The sequence below is a fragment of the Heliangelus exortis genome, chromosome 9, assembly GCF_036169615.1.
Source record: "Heliangelus exortis chromosome 9, bHelExo1.hap1, whole genome shotgun sequence".
Lineage (NCBI taxonomy): Eukaryota > Metazoa > Chordata > Aves > Apodiformes > Trochilidae > Heliangelus > Heliangelus exortis.
Window position 1 is genome coordinate 3,630,140 of NC_092430.1, and position 22,872 is coordinate 3,653,011.

A 22,872-nucleotide genomic window follows, 5' to 3' on the forward strand; every position below is an offset into this window, starting at 1 on the left:
TTAAAACCCAAGATTAAACTGACCAAGATTAAACTGACATGGTTTGCAGAATGCAGAAATAGCAATCCCACTTCACGGTTTTTATTAATAATAAAAAAAAACAATAATAATTTTAATAATAATAAACGGGGGGATAACAGCAAAGGGGTTTAATGGGATTGCATATCCCTAGGGAAGGGAAATTTTGGTGGAACCTGAGGTTTCTGAGCTGTGCTCTGTAAGGTCAGCTGAACCTGTGGATGTGTACTGGCCAGGGCTTAACCTGTTGTACTCCAGACTTTTTTTAGGAAAAAGCTGATCTGGTATCTTTTACTGTCATCCCTTTGGGATGCTGGTTTATCCGTAGTTTGTCCCAGGAGCAGGGACATTCTGCTGCTCAGGATACCCCTGGAGCACAGACACATCCCTGAGCCTCACCAGATCCTACCTCTGGGGCAGTGTCCCTCCCAGGGACAGGTTTTGTGTTCTGTGCAGCCCAGGGACACTTATTAAAACCCAATTAACAAAGGCTGCCCGAGCCTTGCCAGCATCAGTCACAGTCACCAAGGCTCCCGGTTTGTTTGGAGGCTTTTCTGGACAAATCCTCTCTGTTCAGGCTGCCTCCAGATGCTCCCAAAGTTACGTTTCCCTTGCAGTTGTTGAACAGAGCTGGGCATTGTCTGGCCCTGGGCCTCTGGCACACGCAGCTTCAGCTCTTTTGTTTTTAGGGACCAGCACGGCCGCTTCGCTCACTGCCAAGTTCATTTACCACACACACGCACACCTTGCCCTCTCCTCGCCGGGTATTGAGTGCTCGATCGGAAAAATTAATCCCCAATTTTTTTTACTGCCAGAAGAACCTTTTCCCTGAGGATCAAAACCTCCACGGGCCCGCTTAGGCCTCGGAGTTGCGGGGCTGCCTCCCACCCACCATCAGAACCAGGAGGAGGGGGGGAGATCCCTGCCCGGACCCCTCCCGCTCCCCCTCGGCGCCCTGCGGGACTTCCGCGCATGTGACGGCGGCTTCCGCCTCCCCCGGAGCAAGGTGCGCGCATCCCGCCCCCCCTCACCCCCCCTTCCGCGGAAGTGACGCCTGCGCTTGGGTCGCTGCGCAGTTGTTCCTTCGGTGCGGCCGGCGCGGAGGAGCCGGAGTCGCCCGGCGGTCGCTGCCCTCCCGCCCCTCACAGCCCGGACCTTCCCGCCCGGATCCTCCTTCCCGTCCTCCGCTTCCCTCCGCCCGCATCCAGGCATCCCCGGGACGGCCTCGCCGCAACCACGAAGCTCCGCAGCGCGGTGAGTGCGAGGCGCTTGGAGGCCGCTCCGCGGGTGGCCTCGCTTTGCCGGGAGCCGCGGCCGCCGCCTCCTCCTCCTCTTCCCCGCCGCGCCGGGGCCCGTTATGTAAGGGAGCCCCGGGCCCCAGGCGCCTCAGCCGCGGCCTGCGCCGCCGGCCTTTCGGGCGGGCCGCACCGCGCCGCTTCCAGGGCCCCTTCGGCGATTCGGGGCCACCCCTACCCCGGTGAGGGGGCGGGGGGGCCGGGGGGAGCCGAGGCGGCGCCATCCTGGGTGTCGGGGAGGGCGCGGGTCGGGTTCCAGGTCCCGGTGCGGGGAGCGCTGCGGGAGATGCCGAGCGGCGGGCAGCGGGGCCTCGCTCCCCGGCAGGCCCTGAACCTGCAGCGCCGTGCGGGGGCCCGCAGGGTGCTCGGTAACAGGTGCCTGCGGGGGCCCTGGGACGGGGGAATCAGCCCTGATGGGGGAATTATTACCCCCTCCTGGGTCCCGCCTCCGCCCCTTCTGCGTTTTGGGGCTGCTGAGGTTGCGGGTTGCCTTTGCGGTGTTGGTGTTGTTGAATGAGGCGTTTTTACTGCGGGTTTGTTGCTGTAGGTTAAGGATTGTCCAGGTGATAACTTGAGGAACATTGAGAGCGTCAGGAGGCTACCAGCCGGTTGTTTTTTTTTTTAAAATAAATGGTATCGGCAGCCTCCAACCGCATACGAAGGGCTGCGTGTAGGATCTGCCCTGCTACCTTTCCGTCTGTGAGCTGGAGAGAGGAATAAGATTTTAGTCGTGTGTGGCTTCCAGAAGCAGGGTGAGAGGGAAAGATAAAAGACCTGGCACAGGCTGGGCTTTCCTGGAGCATTTGGAGCCAAATGATGAAATCTGTGCTTTGAAAATATTTGCAGAATGAGTTTTTAAGCAAGGGGATGTGTGCAGCTCTCAGCAGGAGAAGAGCTGGACTTAATTTGTTCTTAAGTGTGTTCAGGTTACCTAATTTGACTAGACTTTTTGTCTGCTGTAATGCAGTTTTACTGTAAGAAGGATAATTGTGTCATAACTTCCATGCACATATGATGCAAAAATTCCCAACCTGTACTTTTTGTGGTAGTAATTATGCACTTTAACTTTCAGGTTAAAAACTAAGGGGGTTTAAGAGGCTTTTAGAGATTCCATCAATTTGAAAAAAAATAAAAAAACTGTAACAGCTTCATCTTATTTCTGAAAGGAATATGGAATGAGATGAAAATTAACTTAACGAAAAAATGCTTTGTAGGATGCAAAATTTATCCAGAAGCAGTTTCAGAATTTAACAAAAACACTGAGTGCCTTCTCGTGTAGTGATACTTAATTCTAAAAATAATTTTTATTTGTTTGATAGTTGATTTGGCAGTAGACAAGCCTGTAGGACACTTAAATGAGAGGAGATAATAATTTTGCTGTGATACTTCTTTGAAAGAAGGGTTTTCACAAGCTCAAAGCTGTGCAGGAGATGCAAGGGTTGGAGCTGGCAATTTTAACCCCTTGTGCAAGAGCAGCAAGAGAAATTTTAAGCTTCAGGCTTAATCTTTCTGTAGGCAGTGGCTTTCCTGGAAGAAAAAAGGTTTTCCTGCAAGGATTTTTTTTGATAATAGAACAGTGGCACTAATGTACAAATCAAGTTGGTTCATGAACAGGATTTTAGCATGAAAATCCTGGTATAGGCTTTGTTTTCTGTGAATGACATGACTACATCTGTTGAATCTTGAATATATTGCCACAGTCTCTGTCCTTAGTGGTACTGTGTGAGTATTAAAAATCTGGTATTCAACATAAAATGTTGTAACAAGCTGTTGGGTACTGAAGGCTTGCAGATGAGAATTCCATCCATTAGAAAAGCTCCCAGAGTTTAAACTGCTTTATTCATTTTTAGTCATAAATTGCACCCAGACAGAATATTGAAGCTTGATTACAGGTGTCTCCCATTCTTCCTGTTTTATGATGGGCATCTTGCCACTGGAGCAGAGGAGGAAGGCTTGGATGTGAAGGATGTTTCCAGCTTTGTATTTTGCTTTGTGTAAAAACTTGAGGCAAAGTTGTTAATTGTCCTTTTCCAGGCTGTGCTTCTGCAGCCTGAGTCTGTACTGCCAGGGTCCAGTCCTGCTGCCTTCCTTGCTTTGCAGCTGGTGTTGTCTTAGGCATCTGGTGCTCTGTCTCAGCTTCAAGCTGGTAGGAAGAAAATGGAGCAAATCTCTGCTCAAAATGTTCCAGCAAAACCCCAAATTACTTCAGCTGACTGAGGGGTTAAAGGTGCCAGTTGTGTCCCAGCACGGGGGAGTGGGATGGATTCCCAAAAGTTGGGGAGTTATGGACTGCCATAAACCTGTGCCCTGTTTAGGGCAAGGGGTGACACTTGCTTCCTGGTAAAATTCAGTGACCTTTATTGAAATCTTGGATGAATGGGAGAAATGAAGCCTGCTCTATCTGCAAATACCAGTGTGGTGTGGCAAGTGGTGTTTTTTAAAGTCATTGGCACAGAAGTGCCTGTTATTTTGCTGGGGATATGCATCAAAGGGCCTATTTTGGTGGCCAAAGTTGTGTCAGGATATAATCATTGGCAGATATTTGAACAACAGATGTGTCCTGAACTAGTTTTCTTTGGTAATTGTCAGTGGAATTTTTTTTTATTAGTATTATTATTATTACAAACTACCAGACTTTTAGGAATTGTTTTGTACTTTTTCTCTATATCACTGAAAATTATGACTGGAAATCAAATGGGTGAAGTGTATGCCATTACTAAGAGGTAATTAACTTAAGGAATTGTATATAAGTGGAAACTGGGATGTTTGTACAGTTGCATAGTAAGCAGCATTCCAAGAGGATTCCAGAGTAGATGTTTAAAAAAAAAAATATCATAAAATCATGGAATTTTCAGGATTGGAAGGGACCTTTAAGATTACCCAATTCCAACCCCCCTGCCATGGCCAGAGACACCTCCCATTAGATTACTAGTTAAATATTATAATGATTTAGTGTCAGTCTGCTTGAGTTCCAAGAACGAAGCCATTAGTGAAGCACAGTAGCCTGCTGTAGTCCAAGGCATTAAGACAGATTCTTTCCCAACTCTAGCCATGGAATTGTCATAGTAATATTTATTTTAATATTAATATTAATCTTACTTTAATTGCTCAAAGTAATATTTATTGTTCTGATAGTCTTTCTACACAACTTTGGAAAAATCCAGGAAGTGAATGTCTGTTGCAGAGGAACGTGCAGTTTCTTTCCCACTTTTTGCACTGATCTGTGCTTTTTTGCATGCAGCTCTGAAAATTTATTTTTAAAGGCAGAATTTTCAAGGAATGTGCTGATTCTGAGTGGAGCAGAAAAAGCTGTGTGCAGAAAGCATATCTCATTTGGAGTGCTGGGGCTTCAGCATTAGCAGCAGCCTTGCCTTTGTGCTCCATTTCCTGAAAGGTGGGTTTAAAAGGATGATTGTCTTGGGATCTGTCCCAAGATGAGATTTAACAGACTTGATGAAAACTGAGTTGGATTGTTTGGCTTTGGCAAGAAGGAAAGGTGAAGCATTTGTGCTTCCCAGGCATGCCTGCATAGTCTTTAATTGGAGCAAAAATATCATTCTTACCTTTGTAGCTTCAAGTATTTGTTGCCTGTAATTTGTATTCAGTTGGCTCTGTGCAATTTATATACAGATGGTGCACAGTAGACACTTAGTAAAATACACATTACCGTGAGAATGCTTTGGAGGGGATGCCAACAAAATGGTTGAAAGCCATGATTTTGGGGGGTTCACCTTATGCTACTTTCCTAAGTGTTTGATGTGGACTTGAAGTGTTAGAGGGAAGTGGACTGCAAGGTTCCATATTTCAATATATCAGATGCTCTTCCAAGTAAAATTACAGTAAGAATGGATGATTACAACCACTGGGTAATACTACATAATTATACTTACACATATTGGGTCCTTCAGAGAAAACCTGAAAATAATTATTTTTAATTAAAAGTGATCTGCAGTTGTGTCTGCTTTATGAAAACTCCAAGCAGTGTTTTTAGGCTGGTGGAGCTCTTATTTCAGTCGTGAAAACAGGAGTATAAAAATTTCCCCCATTTCCAGTTCCATTTTAGTTGCTGAAAAGTTGATAGGTGTTGAGCCCAAGTTGCATTTATGTTTGTGTACAGAAGGGTGGATGCATTGGAAGTGGAAGCTGACACTGTTTCCAGGCAGCTTGCAGGTTCCCAGTGCCATAGGTTTGGGGGTTTGTTTTTTTCTTTTCCTTATTGAAGTGCAATTCCTTTCTCTTAATCTCTGCTTTCTTTTGAGATCAAATCTGATGGATTGTCTGCTGACCTTTTCTTTTGTCTGTACCTTGATTTTCTGCACCTTGTTGGCTTCTGTTTAAGTCATCTGTGTTCTTCCACAGCCATCTATGCTTCTGATAATTGAATGGGATTTTTTTTTTTTTTTTTGCAGAATGTGAGTATTTGTGGAGTGCTCTTGATGGTTTTCTTTCAGAATGGTGAGAAGGTTGTTCAGGATCTTCTTTCTCCTGATTTCTGTAGAGGCTGCAAGGAATAGCAGCATGTTTGTAGGTATATGGGGGTGTGGAAGAATCCTGTTTGCATTGAGTGGGATGGTAATCACCTCCCTTAAGACTTTTATGAAATGCTGAGACTAAATGAAGCTTGAACCTCTTAGAGATTTTTGTAAGTTTAGAGACAAAATGTGACAAAAACAACACTGGAAGACAAGCAGAGATGTGAGTGAGAAGGAAATCCAGGGAAAGGTCAAGGGAATGTACTGAAAGTTTTCAGTATATGGTACTCCTTATTTAGAAAAGAGGACATCCAGAAGAAAGTAGGGGGGGAAAAAGAAGTTTTTCAGCAGTGAAATACTAATCCAGCAAAACATGGCCTGTTGGTTATGGTGCACCAGAACATCTCCAAAGATCTGGGTGTCAAACTCCTTTTTTTGTTCTTGGTCAGGTGAGTAAAACATGCTGCTCTGGGGAACTTCCTTTGTACAGTGCAAATGGCAGGTGGGGTTTTATCTCATTTGTGGTGGAAATCTGTTGTCTTGATAAGCAGTCAAGTATTATGCTGGGAAAAATAGAATTGGTTCTATTGAAGTTTTTATTATTGTTGAGTGGGAGGAGAGGGAATCCAAGAAACTGGGCAGTCATGTCACTCTCTTCAAGTGAGTTATGAGCATTTTTGAGAAACCTTTTCTGTTTGAGAAACAGAAATTGTAAACTTTCTGACAGCATTTGCTTGCTGATTTCCTAAATCTGCACAAGTGTTTATTTTGCTTTCGTGTACCAGGTGCTGTTGAAACTCTTGGCACAGAATTTGGTTCTGTGTTACTTTGAAAACCAAACTGTGCTTTATACAGTCATGTATACAGCATTTATACAGTGCAGCTATACACATGAACTAAAAAACTTCCTGTGTCACTAAAGTAGTGAATGTGTAATTGTGACCCTTTCTTGCTTTATAAACTTCATTTACAAAATTTTGGCACGCTGTGTTCATTTAATTATGACAGCATCTCAAGATGTAGCAGAGGCAGTGACTCAAATATATATCAGCAGTTAATAAGGTTTGGTTTCATAGTCTCCCCTCCTGGTTTGCCATTGGGGGCTGTTGGAAGTAAAAAATGGGCACTTGCAGAAAGAACAGTGGTAAATCTGTGAAGATGCAGAAAATCAGATGATTGAAGTTTGTGTTAAAATAGAGGGATTTTTTTTTTTTTCTAAAATATTACAGAGGTACAAACAGTACTCTTGTAAGAGACACATAGTGGGCTTGCTTGCAAGCTGTGCTGCAGGGATGTCTATTCCTGAGAGCACTAAAAAAATTTAAGCAGCATCTTAAATGGCATTTGCCTTTCCTTAGTGTTTGTGTACAAGATCTTGGTAAAACTGGGGCAGTTGGTTTTCTTCCTGCTAGCTGGATGTTCCTTTTGGTGTGAGAAAAATTCAGAAATTCCTGGACCCAACTGTCAGGCCCTGAAGAACTCAGCAGCAAGGGAACAGTTCAAGGAAGCATTTGCTTCTGTAGTACTTGGATTGCTGATGGTGAACTTCATGCTGCTTAAGGACTGGAATCCCAGGCTTGAAATGTCAGTAGTAATAGAAAGAAGTATTTGCATCTCTTGGCTGGATGCTTCAGGAAAGGAATCAGAAGAAAGCAAGCTTGATGAATGATGATAAGTGATAGGTAGATGGCATGGGGAGGGGGAAAAGTCCAACACTTGGGGACTTGTGCTGTGGGGTAGAGATTTGTGTGTGCCATGGGGGAGCTCTTGGGGATGGAAGTACTTTGAAAGTTTGTTTCCTGAGACATTATCTGGGTGACTTCGGGTTGTGATGCTTTGAAACTTAGTACTTCATTGACTCTCGTTTGTATCTACTGTTTTTATGTTAATGAGCAGTGGAATTGCTGCTTTTTCCTCTTAGTTTTTCTTCCTTTAGGCTTTCCCCCACTTCCAGTTCCATTTTAGTTGCTGAAGTTTCAAGCTTTCCCTAAACTCAAGTAAATATTTTGTTCTTTTTTTCTCGTTCAGTTACTGGAATCATGAATCCTGTGTATAGCCCTGGATCTTCTGGGGTTCCCTATGCAAATGCCAAAGGAATTGGTTATCCAGGTAAGTAACTGGTTTTTTAAATGGGTTTCACTTATACTGATTTTTGTTAGTAATCAAGAAGAAATAGTCACTTATGACTGGCTTGCCTGTATAGTAATTGTTTTGGGATTTGAATGTCTTTGGGGTTTTTTAAACTTAAAAAATGGCATTTCTAGAGTCATGTTAATTGTGCTGTAATATTGCTGAATTCAGTATCTCTTCCAAAGCAGCTTATTTTAGGAGCTTTAATAATTACACCCTCCAAGAGGAGTCAGCCTCCTTCAGGGTTTTTTCTCTCCTCATCTTCTAATGCATGTGTGAAAAGGCTTCATTTACATTTAATTCAGGAGCTGGATAAGGCATTAAATTTTATTTGGACAGAACTTTCTAGGAAAGCCAAAGAGAAGGGCTGGTGCCTCTGAGGCATCTCAAGCAGTGTGTCCTGGTGCAGTCTTGGTTTCTGATATCTATGGGGTAAGGGTATTTTTCTGTCCGGGGAGAGGCTGGAGGATCTTTTCAGCTCAGGTTTTATGTATCATAACCACTGAAACTTTTTTTACTTGTACATGGAGGCTGTTTGGTGATTTAGTTGGTGGCTGTGTTGGGAACAAGAAATCATTCTGTGCTGTTTATATTCTTCACAGTAGACTTTTTCACTGGTATTTTGAGTTTTTAAATTTGTTTCTCAGTTTAGGGAGTGTACTGGAGTTGCTGGCTCTTTTTTACTTTTCAGGTCTTTTATTTTTTTTCCTCAAACTAGTGTACCTGTCTTGATTTTAACAGTATTTATAAAGGATAAAACCAAACTGTGTTGCAGTGCTTTTAAGTACTGAAAAACTGAAATGGTGCAGTAATAAATTGTAAAGCCAATGCTGTGCAACTGCCAGTCCTGCTGGATGGTTTTATTCTTCATAACTGTCTTATCTATATGACCTACAATCATTTTATAGTAAGGCAAGCAGCAGAGGTTTACTAATTAGTATCAGCCACAGGACAGGTATTTCTGTACTCATGCCACACTGCTTTTTCAAGGTTTTCTTTTGGTTTAGATAAAGATTTTTCTGCATTATGTAAATAGAACTTTGTGTGTTTATCTCTGTTCATTTTCTAAACACAGATTTATATTAACCAGGATTTAATTTGTACTTAGTACCATTTACACATTGATCTAAGGGTTACTTAAATTTAGTTAGAAAGTGACTTAAATCTACAACACTGTTGTAGGTTGATAAATTCCAGTTTAAACAACACTACAACTTCTTACCTTTTATGCAGCTGTCACACATACTGGAATACATGCTGAATGATGCAAGTGCTGTACATTTGCCAGACTTCACTGGGATGTCAATTAGCTTAACTAAAATACATAATTGAACTAAAATTATTGCAGAAGTGCATTAAATGTTATGCAACAAGTTGATAACTCAGAATTCTTCCTTACAGCAGCCAGTCAGTTTACACAGCTGACTTAAATTCAACTTAATAAGTTCTATAATGCTATGCTGTTAAGGATAGTTTGCTGAGCTCCCTGGTTCAGCTCTAAAGATCATTTAATAAACACAAAGCATGACCTCTGATGTCCAAAGGGTGTTTACATTTTAGGATTTTTTTAAAAAACTGCTGCTTGACTAATTCTCCCTTCTTTTCCACTCCTAACTAGAAAGGTACAGGTTTGTTCCCTGCTTCAGGCTTAAAGATCATTTAATAAACACAAAGCATGTTCTCTGATGTCCAAAGGGTGCTTGCATTTTAGGATTTTTTTTTAAAAACTGTTACATGACTAAGTCTCCCTTCTTTGCCACTCCTAACTAGCAAGGTACAGGTTCTCAGCTCAGAATAACTGAATTTCCACAGGTTGCATGGTAGTAGAAAGTAATGAACATATTGCTAGGAAGAATGTATTATTTAAAGACACTTAAATTCTGAAGTTGCTTTATATTTAATAGCTGGTTTTATTATATTATACCTATTGGAGGTGGTTGGATGGGTTTCCCTTGACAAGGAATCAGTATCTGAATGTTCTCACCTGGATTAAAATTCTGTGGACAAGTTAAAACTGATGCTGTCATAGTTACATTTTCCACAGCTTGTTTCTTGAGCAGCTCAGAGTGTTCAACTGGGAAACTAAACCTGTGAACAAAGACCAGAGGGCTGAAAGCAAAACAAAACAAACAAAAAAATAGTAGTCCATTTGTGTAATGTGGAAAACTCTACTAAAGATTTTCACTAGTATCTTGTGAATTTGCATCTGAAGAGCTATTTACACTCAGAAAAGTTGTTATGAATTGTATGTTATTTTTAACTTTGATTTTTCAGCCTAATTTAGGAGTAATTGTTAAGGACTCTGAGATTTAAAGCAAAATAGAAACCCTTCAAATTTGAATAGCAGATTAAAATTTAACAGCTTTAAGCCTGGCAGTGAATATGTAAATATTAAATCTTTTATCTGGAGAAGTTGAAACGTTATTAACAAAATGTAATAGCAACTCTGTCTTTATAAATACAGACATTTCTCAGTGTTACAAGTTGGAATAATGTAATTAAGTCCTTGGAAGAATTAATAGCCATGATTAATTCAGCATTTTCACTTACTACAACCTAAATAAACTTTGTATGTTCCAAGTGTCTGAAGCTTTTGCTAATGCTGTTTTTTGCCTTTTGTTGGAGGTGCATATACCTGAAACTGCTGAGTTTGTTTGATACCTGAGTGTAATAACAAACCTCTGTAAAATGAAAAAGAAAAAAAAATGGGACTGCCTAAGACTGCTTTGTATTGTTTACTTGGGATGTCTCTGATCTGGAGAGTCTGCACTGACTGCAGTCAGTCTAGAAAATAACTTGGATGTATTTTTTTTCCAGCTGGCTTCCCAATGGGCTATGCAGCAGCTGCTCCTGCCTATTCCCCTAATATGTATCCTGGAGCAAATCCTACCTTCCAAACAGGTATGTGCTCTGGCTATGTCCAGGCAGAGAGCTGGAGTGGGGAAGTTCTTGGAACCAAGAACACACAGGCTGTAGGGGCTTACAGTAACACTTGTGCTGTACAATAAGTTTTACATTTATTTGCATATGACTCATAAGGAATCATCTGATGAATGGAGTATAAATTGAAGTCACACTGCTTTTACCTTCAGAGAAGGGAAATCTGGTTTTATCTGGTTTCTCTGTTTCAGGTTGATTCCTTTTTGATTCTTCTTGCTCTGCATCCTCCTGGTTGTTTTTCCAGATTCCTTTTTTTTTTTTCTTTTTTTTTTTTTTTTTTCCTGTTGTCTTCAAAATTATTCTTTTTCATACTTTTCTTAAATCATATCTTTCATGTTCAGCTTCCTGCCTTCTTTCTGTCTGGAAAATTGTCTTCCACAGACTGATTATTTGGAAAGCCTGGTTTCTGGGTAAAGCTGTTTTGTCCATACTGGACATTGGGTAGGGCTTTTTTTGGATGCTTGTCATTTAAGAGCAGAGAAATATAAGCCTAGGAAAAGGGGTGTGAAGAACAGTCATAAGAGAAACCAAAGCACTCACCTTGGTTGTTTTTATGTAGATTTTCTTTTACTAACAGAAGATGATTTTGATGTTCTAATGCTTGAAACAAAACTGAAGTTGGTAGCATGTAATTTCCACTTAAACCAGGAACATACCTCTATTAAACTGAAAATATATTCTCTATACTCTATATAAAGTGAAACTGGGGAGCTTACTCTGTGCAAGTCTGTTGGCAGTATTCAAGTTCAGTGCTTGTAACATGGGGCATTTTGCTGGAGACCAGGAGATTCCTCTAAGATATGAAGTCTTAATCTCAATCTTAGCTGTAGATTCAAGTCCTGCACTGTCTTCTGTACTGAATTATGGTTATATTCCTCAAAGGGAAGCATTTTTTTAGTATTTTTGTTTTTTATAAGCAGGCTCTCTATGTGAAGATAGGAGGACTGATAATTCTACTGCTTAGAAATCAGAGGATCACAGAATGGTTTGAGCTGGGAGAGACCTTAAAGCTCCTCCAGTTCCAACCCCCTGCATGGCCAGGGACACCTCCCAGGTTGCTCCAAGCCCCATCCAACCTGGGCTGAGACACTTCCAGGGATGGGGCAGCCACAGCTTCCCTGGGCAACCTGTGCCAGGGGCTCAGCACCCTCACAGGAAAGAATTTCTTCTTAATGCCTAGCCTAGATCTTTCAGTTTGAAACCATTCCCCATGGTCCTATCACTCCATGCTCTTTTCAAAAGTCCTTCCCCAGCTTTTCTGTAGCCCCTGCTTTAATTTCTTAAAAGAGAATAAGTCATCAGGAGTGTTTACCTGCAGAACCTTTACATGTGTGTAGCTTTCCTTGGAATGGGGAAGTGGCTACAAGCTGCATCTCTGTTCAGTTTGCTGCTTAGAGGCATAGTCAGTGTAGTACTGATCTTGCATGTCTTTGGTCTTCAGTTGTAGACAGGGAAACTGATGGATATTATAAGTTTCAGTAATATAAAGGTTGTTTTGGTGTTGGGTTTTTTTTGTTAATCTATACATAGGGTATAATCTCTGTGCAAAGGTACCCAGGGTGTACCAGCTTGCATTGGCACTGGAGTTGTTTGGGAGTCTTCAAGGGAGAGCAGTGGTCTAAGACTTAGCATGGGAATCAAAGCCCTCCGTTGGCTTTTATTTTCAGTTTATATTGCTAATAAACCATTGAGTTTCAGGGTTGAATGAAACCATTCAGGTTCTGAGCTGTGTACACCATCAGGATTTCTGTAGCTGTGCTGAGAAGCAGCTGTCACTTTTGCTCTGAGATAACTGAAAGGTAAATCCAGTCTTAGTGCTGGCTGCAGTTTGCAAATTCTGCTGCAGGAAGCTCAAGATAAACTCCATCTAATGAATTTACCAAATCATGAGACCAGCTCTTTTTAACCGGTTATTGGGCTTTTTCTACTGTGTTATGGTGTAAAGAAGGTTATAGTTTCTGGCAAAGATTCTTGACTTGTTAGACTGAGTTGTGCTGTCATATTAGTTTGCATTGCTTGGTCATGCTCTGATTTTGTTATATAGCATAATAATTTTTCCAGTTTTGTGTGGAAAAGGAATAAAGGTGTATGGAAGTAGTCATATAACATCTTTGAATGTCCTGAACTTTTTGAAAGCTAGTGCAATTAGAGTGTTTATTGCCTATTGAAGAAAAAATCAGCTTTTATTTCAGAGCTGAGAATAGCTTCCATTTTTAGCCATTTTTCAAGCTATGAACTTAAGTTCAGAATGCCCAAATCTTGTCATTCAGGCAGATAACACCTTTGAAGTACTTTGTCCAGCTGGGATTTTAAAATATTTTGAACTTTTTTGACTACTAATTTGTAGAATTCTAACTAGTAACTTTAGAATCAGAGCTTTTGTAGAACTGTTACACAGCTGTATTTGAGTAACCATGTGGTTTACTTTTAAGATCATTGCTCCCTGTAAGGGAGAAGAAAAACTAAATGGGAAGGCAGAATCCCTTTTACACAGATGTAACACTTGGCAAGAGCAGAAAATAAATTGCCTGTGCAGCTGTATCAGAGGGGTTTTAGAATGAGAGGAGGACATAGTGTGGGGATCTTTTTGGGTGGAAAAGCAAGGTGTGCACAGCAAAGCCTCACTGAACTTCAAGGTAGAGCTGTTACTTCCTCAGTGAGCTCTCTAAGTCAAACACTTAGGATCTCTGCAAACAGAACTTCAGGCTAAGTGCTGTGGTAATTTCTTCAGTGTCTCTAAGTGATAAATGCTTGGTTTGGGTTTTTTTTTTTTTTTAAAGTAGTAGACCTGTTTCTTCATAGCAATTTGCAGTTCGAAGGGTGGAAGTCAGACAGTTTTTAAAGCCAGCCTGATCTCTGTTGTGGTAGTCTTGGCTTTTTTGGTTTTGTTTTGTTTTTTAATAAATACCAAGTGTTTTTTCTTCCTTGTGCTGTGTACAATTCCAACTAAATAGGAATTGTATCCTGGGATGTTCTGTCTTCTACTGTGCTGGACCTGCATAAGACCCAAGAACTTTTCAGTGTAGCCCTGGCTAGGGCTGTGATGCTCTCTCCAGAATGGGACATGTTGGTTTTTTTACTATTTATTATTGGTGGCTACTTCTGCTGCTTAGGTTTTTGTATTCCCACTCAGGCCATGAAGCCATAGTATGATCTTGGGAGTGGAGCTTGCAGCAAATGTTTTGTTTTTCCAGTACAGTTAGGAGTGTAATCCAAGCATTTAGTGATATCACTACAAAAATCCAAATACACTTTTTTTTTTTAATGTTATAACTATAGATTTGAAAAGAAAATTGTGCAAAACCAGTTAACTTTTCATGCTCACTTGAGACAGAGAAGTCAGACTGTTCCCAGTATGATGGCAATGGCAGAACTTGTGCTTGGATATTGAGAGTATCCTGCTGGGTACTCCCAGGAAGATGAAGGAATTGGGAAATAGAGGAAAATGTCACCAGTTACTTGAGAAAGCAGTGTACTGACACTTGCTTTTTCATGTTTTTAATGGAGATTTAACTCTGTTTCAGGTTATACACCAGGCACCCCATACAAAGTATCTTGCTCACCCACTAGTGGTGCAGTGCCACCATACTCTTCATCACCAAATCCCTACCAGACTGCTGTGTACCCAGTCCGAAGTGCCTACCCACAGCAGAATCCATATGCACAGGTAAAGGAACAGAACTGAAACAGCTTTGGGACAGTGTGTTGCTTGCTTTGTAATGTCTGCTTCAACTCCTGACTTCAACATTTGTTTTCTCATGGATTGGAGAGAGTTTTTAGCTCCCTGTAGTAAGAATCCCTCAAGCAGTGATTGGCACAGGGTATGCATTTACCTTCTGTCTCTCATGACCTTAATGGTAATGTGTTCAGTCTTTGAAGAAACACTAAAAATGGTCCAAAAATGGGTGCTGGATGCTGCAACTACTGCAACCTCATTTAATATTGTCCAAAACTGACAAACTTGTGTTTTATTTAAGGAAGCCTCTGTTGTGATTCAGGGAGTTACCATGTCTCAGTGCTATCAGAAAACTATCAGAAATGATAGAATTAAGCCACGTCAGTAAGCATCATCTTGGAGAAGCTTGAGCCTCTTTTTGCATTGAGGAAACTTGCCTGGCATGTAGGCAGTAGCTGAAGGGAATTAATGAGTACACAACAAGGTTTGTCTGATCTGCTTCATGGATTTGGATTTATCAAAGAGCCTTGCAGCTGAACAAAAAATGGTGAAGTGAGAAGTTCTGTCATGGATTAATATCTGAAAAGATCAGAAACAAAAGAAATGACTGACAAATGAGCCCCTTACTGTTGAAGGCACAGTCATCTTTGGAGCTCTACAAAGCTCCCTGTTATCCTAAATGTCTTACACAGGAGCTAAATGTTAGAAAGTTTGCTAGTGGGACACAGCTGGAATAGTTGAAACAGATGTTTTGGGCTGTAAATACACTGCATCTTTAGAACAGCACTTTTACAATAAATGAAGACATCTTTCCTGAATCTCTATCTTCCCAGCAGACAGACTAATGACTCAATTTCCTTTTTCTCTAACAGCAAGGCACTTACTACACACAGCCTTTATATGCAGCACCACCCCACGTAATCCACCACACCACGGTTGTGCAGCCTAATGGTATGCCAGCAACTATGTATCCTGCTCCAATTCCACCACCCCGAGGAAATGGGGTGACCATGGGCATGGTGGCTGGGACTACTATGGCAATGTCAGCAGGTATGTGAACTGAGCAGCTTTATGTTTTCTTGAGGAAGCTCTCCTTGGAAAGAGGGACAGAACACAACTGCATTGCAGAAAGCTGCTGGAGGTATACTTGCCAGAATCATAAAATTGTTTGGATGAGCAGAGACTGATGTATCTTCAAAGCAGGTCCATCTAGATCACCCTCTGTGATATTATTTCATCTCTAAGGATGGAGACATCCTCTTTTTACATACTAGTGTTATGGTAAAATAATTCTTCATTATAATCTCTATGGAATTTCACTTCCTGTTGCATCCTCTGCCTCCCATCAGTGTCAGGAGCCTGACTTCCTCATCTCACAGTACATTTTTCTGTGCAGCCTCTTAAAAGCTGAGGAAAATACAGGGTTCTCAGCCTAGGCCTCCTGGTGCTGCCCTTTGATTTTGAGCTACAGCCTTGTCTGTGTTGGCACTACCTCCAGCTCTCCTCTGCATCAGGCAGTGGTTAAGGGCATCCAGTTCCTAATGCTGCACTCTTTAAGTGGTAGTGTTTATGAAGAGGTGCTGTGCTTGGTTACTCAGTGAGTAGTAACTCTCAAAGAAATGTCCATATTCACTCAGAGGATGTTCAGTTCAATAATTTAATACAAGAGCCTTGAGTTTGCTTTCAGATTTTGCTGTCTGTTTTACCAACTGTATCCTGTAATTTCACATCTTCTCAAAATGAGGGAAGTTGTGTGGCACATGGGAGTTGGGGCTGTGGGCAAGCTTGCCCCAGGTCTGTGTGTTTCTGCAAGGTGCTGTTTGACTGAGCCTGGTAAGACCCTGCTGCTTTGGCTTGCTTGTTTCTGAAGCCCTTTAGCCTGTAAAACCCTGTCTGGAATCATGTCAGCAAGAACTGATTCATTCTGATATATCAGTAAAATTATTTCTGCCATTAATTATTTTTTTTCTACTAAAATTTGTTCTCACTGAAATGTTCTCTTCATCCTAGGTACTTTGTTGACAACTCATTCCCCAACTCCAGTAGCCCCTCATCCAGTTACTATGCCCACATATCGGGCTCCAGGAACACCAACCTATAGTTATGTGCCCCCACAGTGGTGATCATCCTGGCAGTCAGTGTAAGTTACCTCTTTAAACTGAATGCAGTTCATCATTTCTTACAAATGACAGCATTACAGGTATTTTGGGGGGAAATTTTTCCAAAGGTAAGCAGCCCCGTGTGTTTCTGCAGCATTTTAATTAAGGAAGAATACACAAAAGTTACTTTGTATGTAAGAGGTGTTGCCTGCAAAGGAGAGAAGTCTGGTGGGACTCTTTCTGCAGTCCCTATCTTCAAAAATCATGAAACATTTTAGTGGTGTCTGATTGCTGAGTCTGAAAGAATGAGCCTTAATGTTGGCTTATGAAAATATGTCTGGGACTCAGCATGTTCAGTGTTTCAGCTTCATTCAGATTCATTGGTAATTCTTGGACTGAGCACTGCTGTGCTGTGTGAATGAAGCAGTGTGCATAACTTTGTCTTTTGATTGGCCTTATGTGTAGGCAAGGTATTGGGCCTTGTTTTGAGGGTGAATCAGCAAATACAGAACCTTGGGTTAATTTCAGGTATTCCCTCTGTTTCAGGTAAGTCTCAGGGCATCCTTCTTGCAGGGAGAATGGAAAGTTTGTTTCTAGTATGGACAAAAATTTAGATCCTGGGTTTCAAGAGAAGGGCTTGAATTTTGGATTCTGCTGTGAGGTGGGATGGATTTGGGGAGCAGAATCTGTGTTAGACTGACTCAAAGCCAAATGCTTTTTGGATCTTCACTTCTGCATAAATTAAGGACAGCTTCAGTGGAAATAAGGACTTGTCAGTCCAGATGCTAGAAAACTTCACTTTTAGTCCACTTAATTTATGACCAAACTCTTAAATGCTGATAATGAAATTGAGCATAAAATACCTTGTACTGAAGATGAAACCACTGGTGATGGCAGAAACCTGGAATGGGCATGGCAGGAGAAAATCAACCTAGTAAATTCTTTAACTAGAAGCCTGTGGATCTGAGTGGTGCATGCAGGATTAGGCTGTTCTGCCACTCTCTCAATTATGTTAAATACTATTTGAATATTTCCTACTTTCTCCCCCCCCCCCACTTAATGTAGGTTTGAAGATGGGAGATATGCAATCAAGAAACTGAGGTTTAAAAGTTGGTGCTGAAGCCCTCATGCCTCCAACCAGGACTTTTCTTCTGAATGCTTTCAACACTTGGCTAAACACTACTAATTCCTGATCACTGAAGATTTTCCAGTGCTGCATATCTTACATCTTGGAACTCCAGCAGTTAGTCTTAAAGCAAATCCTGTTTTGTGGACTGTCTTGCAATTTTTTAGCTTATTATAATGATAAAAAAGGGAGTATAAATTTATTCTGATCCGTATCTAGTTGAATGCATGTTAAAAACACAAAAACAAAGCTTGCTCAATCTACCTGCAGTGACTGATGCAAAAACCATCATATGCAAATCCAAAGGAACCCAAAAGTATTTTACAACTTGTATCACCAATGCACTGTTGTGATGTATGCAGGGTCTTCAAAGGCAGATCCATGACAGTGAGTTTCTTTCTCTGATACCATCCTGTACATTAAATAAGTGCTTCAGCCTTTTTCAGGCTGGTGGAGTTGCCAGTTTCAGAGGGATGTATTTTTTATTTAAGTGCTGATGTATTCTTTTCACATTCATCTGCTAAATTGGGGTGACTGGAAACTGAGTAGGACAAGCTGTAGAAACCCCACACCAGTTTCCTTCTCAACCTTTTCATTTGCATTGCATGGGTTCAGTGTTACACAGAGGTTCTTAAGGATCAGAATGAAACAACAGAGGTAACAGCTGCTGTGTGCCAGTAAACAAAACAAAACTTCCTTGAGGCAAAGCTGACTGTTAGGAATAGTAGGAGGTGACATCACCTGCAGGATGAGTTGCATGTCCTGGGGAGATATTTATCCAGTACTTTCACCTGATGCAAGCTGTGGCAAAGTGAGACTGCCAGTGAGGCTGATAGAAAAAACACTTTTCTTTTAGTTCTCTGTTGAGGAAATCCACCTTATTTTTTCTCCTTCACAAAAGTTGTAGTCAGTAGTCAGTTGCAAACGTGTCTGCAGTTGATCTAACTTGCTTTCCTGAAACTCAGCAGGGCTAGGGCTCTCTACAGCAGACAGGAGGAGCTGAGCTGCATGTTACTCTGAGGAAAGCTTGTGTGCCTGATGAGTGTGTGAGAGGGGAACAAGTCATTCTAACACAATTTCCTTGTTAGCTACTTGCAGTGTGGTCTGTGGAAATGCTGTAGTAGGGCTGCCAGAATATAGAGGTTTCAAACAGATGTTCTTTCTTTTTTTTTGTTTCCTGAAAATATTTGCAATTGAAGTAGGAGCCATTTGTTGGTTTTATAGCATTTTGATGTGTTAGCTTAGTACTTTCCTTTTTTTTTTTTTTACTTCCTGAATTGCACTTGGAAGCATGTAAAATAAGACTGACTGCAGGTTAGCATTTCATTGCAGTGCATCACTTCTGATATATTCTTTATTTCAACTTCAATTTTTAAAGAGTACCTCAAAGCAAATGCTGTGGGGATAAAGGGCTAGCCTTGGAACCCATTTGTATACCAAAATTGTTCTGGGAAAGATTTTAAATTTTTAAATTTCAATATTGCACATAAAATCAAGGTTTTTCTTAAAACCTGCTCAGCTTACAATTCCAGAAGGATGCAATTTTGTGGTTTGTGGGGTGTTTTTTTTTTGGGTTTTTTTTAAATGCATTCTGCCTGTAATAAATTATGCCATAAATGGTTATCAGATGTTCCCTTTTCAGCGTTTTCACTGAGGTGTATAAGGCCCTGTTATTCTGTAGGTTTTCTTCTGTTCAGAAGTGAATTTTTTCAAGTTGTGTAACTTAGTTGTGCTTTGTTTTGGGGTGTTCTGCACCTGTACAGATTTGGCAGCTGCTTCAGGGTAAGATCAGTGCTGATTTAATGCTGCCATCCCAGTACTCAGCCCTGGTAGGAGGCTTGTACCTTTCTAACACCTTGGTGGTCAGAGCCTTCAGTAACTTTACTATTTACAGTAGAAGCACTCAATGTCTTTTGTACTTCCCTTTTTTTTTTTTTTTTTTTTTAATAATTAAATAAAATTTAGGTCTATTTTGCATTAATTACTGTCAGTCGACGGCCCCCTTATTTCTTATCCCTTGAACATAACTGTTGGAATAAGTCCTTTCAAAACTTCTGAGCACTTATGTAGGGATTTCTGTGTCTTTTTTTTATATGGAGCAGAAAATCACCCCAGACAAACTTAGTGGAATCTGTACTGTTTCACTGAAGTCTTTCCCAATTCCTTTTGTTGTAGCAGGTTTGCAGCTTGGCTTTGTCAGAGAGTACAGTGAATATTGGTCCATTTTAGTGAGTAGAGAGTGACCTTTTGTTGTCTTAGCATGGTTTTAACAAAGAGCTGAGGTGTGACAGAGCTGTGGTGGAGAGAAGCTGGGAATTACAAGCTTTTGTCACCCAGTCAACTAAAGCTTGGAAAATCATAGGAGAGAACTTTCAGGAATGCTGCAATAGGTAAATAGTTAAGGAATGAATACAACTTCTATAGATTTTTCTCTAACTTCAAGATTCCTAAATATCATCTTGGAATTGGGCTCTCTGTAATATTCCATCACATTTAGGCAGTCTCACTTGAGCACTTTTTTTTTTTTTCTTTTTTTTTTTTTCTTTTTTTTTTTTCTTTTTTTTTTTTCTTTCTCCTGGGATTCATCCACAAAGGGGGGGGGGGGGGGAAACTGTACCTGTTTAGAAAGGTACCACACCTTCCAGTTGTGATTGATTCCAAGCTTCTGGAAGAGTGGAGCATGTCTCCAGTAGTTGATATGGAAAGTAACCAAAAGCACAGTGCAGGGGGAAGGGGGGGAATATGTGTATATATAACTATCTTAATGGTATTTTGTCACAAATAGTAGAAAGCATGGATATCCAACTGCAGTGGGGGAAACTGTACATCATTAAATAGGAGTTTACACAGTGAGGGTCTTATGAAACATTCTCTCCTGCTTTTTATATAACATTCCCTATTTAGAATTCCTTTATAAATAAATAAGCAGTATGTGTTTGCACTAGAGCTCCTCAGCAAATGAAAAGAGCTAGTGCAGTAGAGACATTTCAGATCAAGCTTCTCTTTAAAAAAAAAAAAAAAAGAAAAAAAGAAAAAAAAAAAAAAAAGGAAACAAAAATTTTTATGGCAGCTTTATATGATTAAAAAAAAAAAAGTACTACTTTAAACCTGGAACTGAAAATAACTGTTTGCAGCAATAACAGAGAAGTCCAAGAAACTTTTTTTTTTTTTTTTTAATTCAAATTTCAGGTGTTGAGTTGAAAGTATTTTTTAAAACCTGAGGTATTCCCTGCATCAGTGAGAGCTGATGAAATTATCTTTTAAATAGAGCAGCAGCAAAGGAAAAATGGGTAGTGATTGGTACCAAATCTGTGTAGCCCTAGTCAGTAGCATGGTTGTTGTTAACAAAACACTAGGAAGGAAAATGGAGAACCTACTACTAGATCTTCCTTATGCTTCTTGTAGCCATCTCCTGTTTGAAGTTTTTAGGAGACATCCAGGAATACTGTTCAAGAAAGCATTTTGAGTTCCTTTGGTTTTTTTTTTAGTGTGCTATGCAAGGTAAATGCTTAGATGCAGTGGTAGATGAAAAAAAAAACCTTTATTTTAGTTGAAGTCCTTCATCCACTGGGGAAAAAAAAAACCAAACAACACCAAAACCAAGCATCAAACCAAGACAGAACCAACCACCACCACCACCCCTAAGTACCACCATGTCTTGGTGTTGTCTGACAACAGCTCATGCTACAGTTGAATAGCAGGGTACTCACCACTGGCTGCTCTCCAGGGGACGTTCTGGTAGTAAGAAATGAGCAAGAAATGGTGAAGAATCCCCTTGGAACCACTCCCCAGTGCTCAAGCAGAGGTATTTTTCACCATTTTTGGGGGGTTTAGAAGACCCTTAACTCCAGGTTTCAGTCTCATGGCCCAGAGGAGTGAAACCTCCCAACTGGGAACAGCAGCACTGGTGCTGCCTCAGCACTGGGAGGAGGGGGAGAGCTGCAGGGGTTGTAGGGGGGGACTTTGCCCAGGTTGCAGTTTGTGCAGGAGGCAAAACCCCATGGGCTGGAGTCATGAGCCACCCCTGTGTGAAGAGATTCAGGTGTTGGGGAACACCTGGCAGAAGACAAAAGGTTGAAGCTCACTGAGGTTGTTGTCACTGCTGAGTGTTTCTGACCCCTTCTGAGCTCCCCACGGGGATGATTTGATAGGGGAAAAAAAAAAAGCCAATTCACAGGGACAGCTGGAGTGAAGTGAGGATTTCTGGACAGCAGCCTCACCAAAAATCAAGTTAATTCTGGGATTTCCTCTGAAGCAGTGAGAGAGCTCAGCAGGCTGGGTACACTCAGGAGAAAGTGAGGTGTGTTTTGTAGGCAGGAGAGAAGGGACAGTGCTGATCTGGGGACAAGGAAACCTTTTCTTGTGTGTGTGTGTGTGTGGAACAGAACACTGAAACACTGGGATTCCACATGTAGTAAGAGCCCCTTTCTGATTTATTTTTTTTTTTTAATATTCTAAATTTCTGGGCTCTGAAGTTTCAACATCTAGAAAGTGAACATGACTTTTCAAAACTGTTGTGACTTTGGGCACTTAGCAGGCAAACTGGGAAAGCTTTTTTTAGCTGGCTGCTGTACAGACTTGTTTTTTAGTAGAATGGATTTGTTAGTGAATTACTTTTTTTTTTTTTTTTTTTTTTTGTAATGCTATTATTGGCTGCCCTCATGTCTAAGATTTGAAAAAGTGAGTGCATGCAATGGAAGTACAAGAGGCCCCAGTAATAGTTCTCCATGTTTGTTATGAAATAGACACAGGTTTCCTTTTTATGACTTTTTTTTTTTTTTTTTTAAAGAAAAAAAAAAACCAAACTGTCTTGCAAACAGTTGTATTGGTACTTTTTTTTTTTTTTTAAGTTTAGGTCAATGTAGTCTTCCAAAATAAGTTTTATGGCATCACTCACTCCTGCATTGAACAATTGCATCAACACAGAGTGGAGATCCCATTCTGAGCCAGTTCAATTGTGAAAATTCATACTTTTTTTATTTTTTATGCAATTCAATGAGTAGATGAGCTCAGATTTAAATTCTTAAAAGCACGTTTATTGTAACAAGAATTGTTATGTATTAATACTTCAGTTTTCAATAAAGATTGACTTGTGTTGCTTAGCAGGGTGGGTCTA

General features: G+C 40.8%; 2 protein-coding genes across 3 annotated transcripts in view; one reads left to right on the plus strand and one right to left on the minus strand.

The window, feature by feature from the left end:
- Positions 1-22,872, minus strand: part of LOC139800087 (collagen alpha-2(I) chain-like) — a 217,060-nt gene that overhangs the window by 32,337 nt on the left and 161,851 nt on the right. The window lies entirely within an intron of this gene.
- Positions 1,044-22,858, plus strand: FAM168B (family with sequence similarity 168 member B). 2 transcript variants are annotated; one of them, XM_071751719.1, is made up of 7 exons: positions 1,044-1,272; positions 7,814-7,894; positions 10,733-10,816; positions 14,380-14,522; positions 15,404-15,581; positions 16,542-16,671; positions 17,696-22,858. In XM_071751719.1, exons 2-6 carry the CDS (start codon positions 7,825-7,827, stop codon positions 16,652-16,654), a joined length of 588 nt encoding a protein of 195 aa, XP_071607820.1. In that variant the 5' UTR covers positions 1,044-1,272; positions 7,814-7,824; the 3' UTR covers positions 16,655-16,671; positions 17,696-22,858. The 2 variants fall into 2 exon arrangements, with proteins under 2 accessions (XP_071607820.1, XP_071607819.1); XM_071751718.1 differs by lacking the exon at positions 1,044-1,272 and adding an exon at positions 5,722-5,841.